Source organism: Mytilus galloprovincialis, chromosome 12 (assembly GCF_965363235.1).
Source record: "Mytilus galloprovincialis chromosome 12, xbMytGall1.hap1.1, whole genome shotgun sequence".
In the NCBI taxonomy this organism is placed as follows: domain Eukaryota; kingdom Metazoa; phylum Mollusca; class Bivalvia; order Mytilida; family Mytilidae; genus Mytilus; species Mytilus galloprovincialis.
The window spans coordinates 61,646,479-61,655,281 of record NC_134849.1 but is presented as its reverse complement, the minus strand read 5'-3'; the positions used below and the strand labels follow the sequence as shown (position 1 = coordinate 61,655,281).

At 32.4% G+C, this 8,803-nt stretch overlaps 1 protein-coding gene across 1 annotated transcript in view; it reads right to left on the bottom strand.

Moving 5' to 3' along the window:
• Window positions 1-2,690: 2,690 nt before the first annotated feature.
• LOC143054481 (uncharacterized) overlaps window positions 2,691-8,803 on the bottom strand; it is an 89,728-nt gene continuing 83,615 nt past the window's right edge. The window contains exon 20 of the mRNA XM_076227504.1: window positions 2,691-3,601. Within this exon, the coding sequence (XP_076083619.1) occupies window positions 3,228-3,601 (374 nt within the window). The 3' untranslated portion in view covers window positions 2,691-3,227. The remainder of the gene's footprint in view (window positions 3,602-8,803) is intronic.

Below are 8,803 nucleotides of genomic sequence, written 5' to 3'. Positions count from 1 at the left end.
TCAATACAAACAATTTTCCTAGGCAAGGAAGTGATACCATTGGTTTCGAAATTTCTTTCATTAACAGAACAACTCAAGTGATATCATTGGTTTCAACCTTTGTTTCAATAACAAAACGACAAGTGATGCCATTGTGTGTTCATTAAAACAGAATAACCAAGGAAGGTAACTAATACGTTTGTTAAAACTTTTCTTTTCACATCAACGTATGAGACTTATCATCGAATGTTAATTTGAGGAAAACATCACAGGTGCCACTAGTGAACCATATCTGCTAACCCTTTCAGAGCTCATGAGAGCACCCATTTTTGTTTGAGTTGGTTGTTTCTCAGGCTCAAATTTTCTGTATAGAGTTATATGTTTACTGTTGTTTTATTTTTCATATATTTTTTTATTTTTTTCTGATTTTCTTAACACATTTTTTTAATGCCCCCCTCTGTATCTTCAGTAACTATTTTCAATTTAAGAATTTAGTAATATCCTTTAGTTCATGATATATATATATATATATACTTGTGCAAATATTATGTTCATCGTCTTTCTTTCAAACATTTAAACGAAAGTGTATCATCGAATAACTGTGGTTTTATTAGTTAAATATAGGTGCATTAAAGATATCTAAATTAAAGGAAAACAAACTGTCAAATAATGTTGATATTTTAATATATGTATAATACTACATGATAATTTTTAACATAATAAAAATCATACAATAAAAGCACTAGCTTGTTAAAGAATTATATAAGCTAAAATTATGGTGAAAATATACAAACTACGTTATTATACGATGTGAACTTATCAGTTATAAATACAATGTGAACTTATTGTTGTTTATACAATGTGTACTTATTGTTATAAATGCAATGTGTACTTATTGGTGGTCCAATATAAAGATATACAACCTTTTACACATGCATGTTTGCAATAAACAAAATTAAAAATAAAAAGTAAAAAAAACGCCCATGCTGGACCATCATGGGAAGTCAATGTTGTTAAACACCAGCCTTTAGGCGTTTAATGTTTTTATTATAAATCCGTTCAAATTTTTTCACCTTTTCAATGTAAGGTGGGTTTTTTTTACCATTGGGTGGAAATTTTTTGTCTCATTGGTAATCACATAGTATATCCTTTTTTTTTCTAATCAGGGGTTCATTACACAAATAGGTCTCTATTTGTTGAAATAAGGAAATATGAAAAAAAACATTAGAGTCTGGCATGCTACAACTGTTTAATCGAAATATGAGATATATGTACACCATGTTCCTTCTTTTTAAGTGTCGAGATCATTACCAAGTCCAAGTAGATAATACTTTGTTCAAGAAAAGGACACTTTACTTCACCTTAGTTACTAGTTTTGCTTTTGCAAAAGTTATATTCAGTTTCATGATATGTTTCTAGTTGTGATTATATATTAAAGACAAAAGATTCGAACAAACTGTTTTGAAGTTAATGAAATATTCTCAGTATAGGTAAACGAAAACATTTGCATGTTCATGTTTATATATGTAAATTATATACAAATAAACAGTACCTGCATTATTATGGTCCATTATTATATGAGAGTACATACAAATTGTATGTACTCTCATATAATAATGGACCATAATAATGCAGGTAATGTATGATACAATAAATGAATACATAAATTTCCGACAGGCATGACTTTTGTCTAGAGTATATTTTTATATTGCAATCATAAATTATCGAGAACAATCAAAATTAAGATTTTTTCCAGTATTCAAGTACAATAACTCTGGATCAATACACATTACAACCTTACAAATTGACTTTAATCTGTCTTTTCTGCTCAAAATTATTGGGTTAAAAACTTCACTCAATTTGTCTCTATATATTATCAGAAAACCCAGAAAAGAAATGTTGTTCAATAAACAAATACCATATCTTTTGAACGATTAGAGTGAAAGCGACTAGTCTCAACTTTCTAATGTCTTAAGTTGTCTTAAACATGCCATTGAAATTTGTGATAATTTCAAAAACTGGTTCTTCCCTTAATATTATTATCCAGAAACAAATATAAATGTCATTGTTCAATAACTTGACATGAATATCAATTATATGATCATTTATATAAATTTTCTGTTTACAAAACTTTGAATTTTTCGAAAAACTAAGGATTTTCTTACCCCAGGAGTAGATTACCTTAGCCGTATTTGGCACAACTTTTTGGAATTTTGGATCCTAAATGCTCTTCAACTATGTATTTATTTGGCATTTTAACTATTTCGATCTGAGCGTCACTGATGAGTCTTATGTAGACGAAACGCGCGTCTGGCGTATAAAATTATAATCCTGGTACTTTTGATAACTATTTACACCACTGGGTCGATGCCACTGCTGGTGGACGTTTCGTCCCCGAGGGTATCACCAGCCCAGTAGTCAGCACTTCGGTGTTGACATGAATATCAATTATATGATCATTTATATAAATTTTCTGTTTACAAAACTTTGAATTTTTCGAAAAACTAAGGATTTTCTTACCCCAGGAGTAGATTACCTTAGCCGTATTTGGCACAACTTTTTGGAATTTTGGATCCTAAATGCTCTTCAACTATGTATTTATTTGGCATTTTAACTATTTCGATCTGAGCGTCACTGATGAGTCTTATGTAGACGAAACGCGCGTCTGGCGTATAAAATTATAATCCTGGTACTTTTGATAACTATTCAGTAAACATTTTCAAATATTTAATTGACTGTACATTATGGTCAACTTTCTCTACCGGAAAACTATTAGTCAAATGGCTTCATACAAAGTCAATAGATGGTCGAAGTCCCATAACTCTTTCAAAAGTAAAAAAAAGTATTGTTAAAGACAACCAATGGAAGGAATGAACCCGTTAAGTATAAAAGCTTACTATGATACTGACTCAGGAGTTACTTTTATAAGATGTCACTGTGTTACAACTGTCAAACAAATATCACATAGCCCCAATGAAAATTCCCAAATTTAAATATTGTTTCAGGACGGAAAATAAATACACGAACACAGTTGAAAAAAGTATATGAATAACAACTTTCTGTCAAACAGTCTCTTAACATTGTTGTATTAAAAGGAATGACAAAAAGGCAGGCGATGACTATGCCTATTTTCACTAATGAACGCGGAATATATGAAACAAACGAAGTCCAAACGTGTAAGCATTCTTCATCTTGGAAACAAAAGGGCTGGATTACACTTCATAGTTTTTTCGTTCTGGTGCCTGCATTTAAGATATCGAACATTTCTTTGTTGTTTTCTGACTTGAACCTTTACCTTTCACTTCTTCTGATCTTCTAAGGGTGTTAAGATCCACATTCTTTAGAATTTCCTGTAAGCAATATGCTCCTCTCCCAATGTTTACTAAAGCTTGAACAAGTACCCGTATTGTAGGTTTAACGGATCTGTCTTCTCGCCATTTGAACAGTACTTCTTTGTTCTGAGCTGCTAAGTCTTGGGAATTATTGCTCTGTATATTTTCTAGGTTTGCAAATGACAACCCTAACTCAGCACCAAGTTGAAAAAATATCTGACCTATTTGTGGTGCTAATGCATCCAACATCTCATCTGTCGGAATACAATCTAGGTATTCAAGAGGAATGTCTGAAATATCAGTTTGAATAATAAATACAAAAATATTTAATTAAAAAATCTTTCCTGATTTGTTGGAAACGTATATGTTATTCTCCGCCCAATTTTTGTTTTTCCTGTTAAAACTTCCATGTAGGTGAAAGTTTGTAAGTTGATTCATGAAACTATGTGCCTGAACTGCGATTGATTTTGTAAGTGTAAAAGTGTAATTTAATGTCGACTTAAAAAGAGTCCAATTATCAGTAAAATACAGAATTAAAAAAAAAAAATCTGTCCAATTTACATAACAATCCATGAACATTTACAATTGCATTCACTAGCAATATCATGGAACATAATGTTTTGAATAATTTAAAACTAGATTCATGCGCTCTTTACAATACTTGGTCAAAATGACTAAATAGATTTATAGGTTTGTAGACAAATTCTTTGCAAAGGGAGGACTTTTAATGTGCTATTTTACAATGTATGAGTCCATGGGTAATCATCTCACCTTACCCGGATACATTATTCTTCCTGCTAGCCTACCAGGCTTTGCTCTTGTTTGGTTTTTGTCGCGTGCTTAGAGGAGATGCAGAAAATACCAATTGCAAAGACTGACTATAGGCGAACACGCAACCATGAGTGCGTCCAGGCGGTGATAGATTTTGTTTAAAATATATATGAGGTACATAATTCAGAAGGATTGGCCAGGATTTGTCATTGTTTTAACATATAATAGTTTATATATTTAAGCAAACTGAAAATATTAAACGGAACGTAAAGTTTTAATCAATTTGGTTTTTAAAAATTAGCTTTTTTTCAAATTTTTTAATACAATATGAGAAAAGGGTGAAAGGTCTAAAACGTGGATACTTGGTACAATAACGGACTTAGAACGGAAGGAAACGAAATGAAATTCACTTAAATTGACTGTCCCTTTGGTATCTTTCGTCCCTCTTTTAAAGACATCAAAATGAAAACAATATTCTCTGAAAAACTAAATATAATAAAAAATATAAAACAACAGGCTCACTTGTGACCTACCAAATAGCCTATTACCGAGTTTGTAATAACATGAACCAGATGATTCATGCCACACATGGAGCAGGATCTGCTTACCCTACTGGGTTCGTTTTGTTCAGTTTATAGCTTTCTATTTTGTGTTTTCTGTACTAATGTTTGTCTACTGGTCTGTTTTTTACCTAATTTTTACATATTTCAGATTTGCTCCAAATGCTTTAGTTTCAGAGATATAAGGTCACAACTGTAGTTTACCCATATGTTTTATCAGGACAACCATGTTGGTTGGCAGACGGGGTCGTCAGACACGTTTTTAAAACTAGATATCCCAATGATGATTGTGGCAAGTTTGATTATTTTTGGGCCAGTAGTTTCAGAGAAGATTTTTGTAAAAAATTAACGGATGACGGATGCCAAGTTATGAGAAAAGATTTGTGGCCAATTGAGCTGAAAAAAAAACGAAATCGTGTGTGAAATATAAAACGAAATTAGACAGACAACTTTGACCTTGGACAAAATGCTGTTAAATAATAACAAGAGTGCACACACTGAAATGTCTCGCCTTCTTTACTAATCATTGATATTATGTTGATACGATACTCCTAAATATAAAGCTTTATTACGACTGTCACATAAACTTAACATGAACCATGAAAATGAGGTCAAGGTCAGTTGAACAATATGATAGGCAGACATATACAGCTAACAATGCTTCCATACAACAAATATAGTTGACCTATATTGCTTATAGTTTAAGAAAATAGACCAAAACACTAAAACTTAACACTGAGCAATGAACCTTGAAAACCAGGTCACGGTCAAATAAAACCTGCACGACTGACATATAGATCATTAAATATTTCCCTACACCAAATATAGTTGACCTATGACATATAGTATTAAGATAAAAAGACCAAAACTCATAAAACTTAACTTTGACCACTGAACCATGAAAATGAGGTCAAGGTCAGATGACATCTGCCCGCTAGACATGTACACCTTACAATCATTCCATACAACAAATATAGTAAACCAATTGCATAAAGTATGAGAAAAACAGACCAAAACACAAAAACTTAACTATAACCACTGAACCATGAAAATGAGGTCAAGGTCAGATGACATCTGCCCATTAGACATGTACACCTTACAATCATTCCATACAACAAATATAGTAAACCTATTGCATAAAGTATGAGAAAAACAGACCAAAACACAAAAACTTAACTATAACCACTGAATCATGAAAATGAGGTCAAGGTCAGATGACATGTGCCCGCTAGACATGTACACCTTACAATCATTCCATACAACAAATATAGTAAACCTATTGCATAAAGTATAAGAAAAACAGACCAAAACACAAAAACTTAACTATAACCACTGAACCATAAAAATGAGGTCAAGGTCAGATGACACCTGCCAGTTGGACATGTACACCTTACAGTCCTTCCATACACCGAATATACTAGACCTATTGCTTATAGTATCTGAGATATGGACTTGACCACCAAAACTTAACCTTGTTCACTGATCCATGAAATGAGGTCGAGGTCAACTGAAAACTGTCTGACGGGCATGAGGACCTTGCAAGGTACGCACATACTAAATATAGTTATCCTATTACTTACAGTAAGAGAGAATTTAACATTACAAAAAATCTGAACTTTTTTTTCAAGTGGTCACTGAACCATGAAAATGAGGTCAAGGACAATGGACATGTGACTGACGGAAACTTCGTAACATGAGGCATCTATATACAAAATATGAAGCATCCAGGTCTTCCACCTTCTAAAATATATAGCTTTGAAGAAGTGAGCTAACACCACCGCCGTCGCCGGATCACTATCCCTATGTCGAGCTTTCTGCAACAAAAGTTGCAGGCTTGACAAAAACTCTCCTTGGTCTATGTGCATATTGAACAATGGACACAGATAAATTCATGACATAATTGTGTTTTGGTGATGGTGATGTGTTTGTAGATCTTACTTTACTGAATATTCTTGTTGCTACAATTATCTCTATCTATAATGAACTTGGCTTAGTAATAACAGTGGAAAATATTTTCTAAAAACTAACTATAAAGGGCAATAACTCCTAAAAAGGTCAACTGACCATTTCGGTCGTGTTGACTTATTTGTAAATCTTACTTTGCTGAACATTATTGCTGTTTACAGTTTATCTTTATCTATAATTATATTCAGGATAATAACCAAAAACAGCAAAATTTCCTTAAAATTACCAATTCAGGGGCAGCAACCCAAAAACAGCAAAATTTCCTTAAAATTACCAATTCAGGGGCAGCAACCCAACAACAGGTTGTCAGATAGATCTTGACCGGATAAACACTTTAACCCCATGTCAGATTTGCTCTAAATGCTTTGGTTTTTGAGTTATAAGCCAAAAACTGCATTTTACCCCTATGTTCTATTTTTAGCCATGGCGGCCATCTTGGTTGGTTGGCCAGGTCACGCCACACATTTTTAAAACAAGATACCCAAAATATGATTGTAGCCAAGTTTGGTTTAATTTGGCCCAGCAGTTTCAGAGAAGATTTTTGTAAAAGATTACTAAGATTTACAAAAAATGGTTAAAAATTAACTATAAAGGACAATAACTCCTAAAGGGATCAACTGACCATTTCAGTCGTGTTGACTTATTTGTAAATCTTACTTTTTTGAACATTATTGCTATTTACAGTTTATCTCTATCTATAATAATATTCAAGATAATAACCAAAAAAAGCAAAAATTCCCTAAAATTACCAATTCAGGGGCAGCAACCCAACAACGGGTTGTCGAATTCATCAGAAAATTTTGAGGGCAAAAAGATCTTGACCTGATTAACAATTTATCCCCATGTCAGATTTGCTCTAAATGCTTTGGTTTTTGAGTTATAAGCCAAAAACTGCATTTTACCCCAATGTTCTATTTTTAGCCATGGCGGCCATCTTGGTTGGTTGGCCGGAACACGCCACACATTTTTTTTAACTAGATACCCCAATGATAATTGAGGCCAAGTTTGGTTTAATTTGGCCCTGTAGTTTCAGAGGAGAAGATTTTTGTAAAAGTTAAAGACGACGATTACGACAACGGACGACAGATGCCAAGTGATGGGAAAAACTCACTTGGCCCTTCGGGCCAGGTGAGCTAAAAAAACGTACATAGGTTAACAAAATTTGGTGTAAGGATTACAAGGTGAACAACAATATTTTTACAATTTTTTTTATTTTAAATGTGGTTCTTTGTCCGAGAACAGAAGTGAAACCTTGTTCGAGAACAGAAGTGAAGTCGTACTAAATGATTATCAAGGTGTTATATATAAAAAATAGTGATAAAAGATAAAACACTAAAGAAAACATTTAATAACAATTACTTAAAACAATGCATTACATATTGTATAGACGGATCAAATCAACAAGAAAATACGATTTAAGAGTTATTGCAGCTACTGAAAGCTAGTTAAAAGCCAAAACAACAATTATAAATTAAGAAAATTTGTAATCGGAACCCAGTTTCTCGCATACTTTTGCTATAAATCACAGGCTCAACAAAAATGAGGGTGAAATCAATCAAAATATTCCTCTTGATACTATCTTTTGGTTGTAAGAAGCTTCTGGCCAAGTTTGGTAAAAATCTAGGATAGTTTATGAATCTAATAAATGTTTTAAAAACTTTCACTGCAGACTGTATGTGTAGTTAATGTTAACTGGAAGAAAAATCTAAGTCCATTTAAAAGTGAAATATGGAAAAAACGGATTAATTTTTTTACAAAATTTACTTCTGGATACTATCTTATGATCATAAACAAGCTTCTGTCCAAGTTTGGTACAAACCTAGTATAGTTTAAGAAAGTTATTAAAATTTAAAAAACTTTAACCGCAGAGTGAATGTAATGTTTCCCCGTAGAAAAACTAAGTTCATTAAAAAGTGAAATACAGACAAAATGGAATTTCATTTTTACAAAATTTACTTCTGGATACTATCTTCTGATCATAAACAAGCTTCTGTCCAAATTTGGTACAAACCCAGGATAGTTTAAGAAAGTTATCAAAATTTTAAAAACTTTAACCACGGAGTGAATGTAATGTTTCCTCGCAGAAAAACCAAGTCCATTTATAAGTAAAATACGGAAAAAATGGAATTTTATTTTTACAAAATTTACTTCTGGATACTATCTTATGATCATAAACAAGCTTCTGTCCAAGTTTGG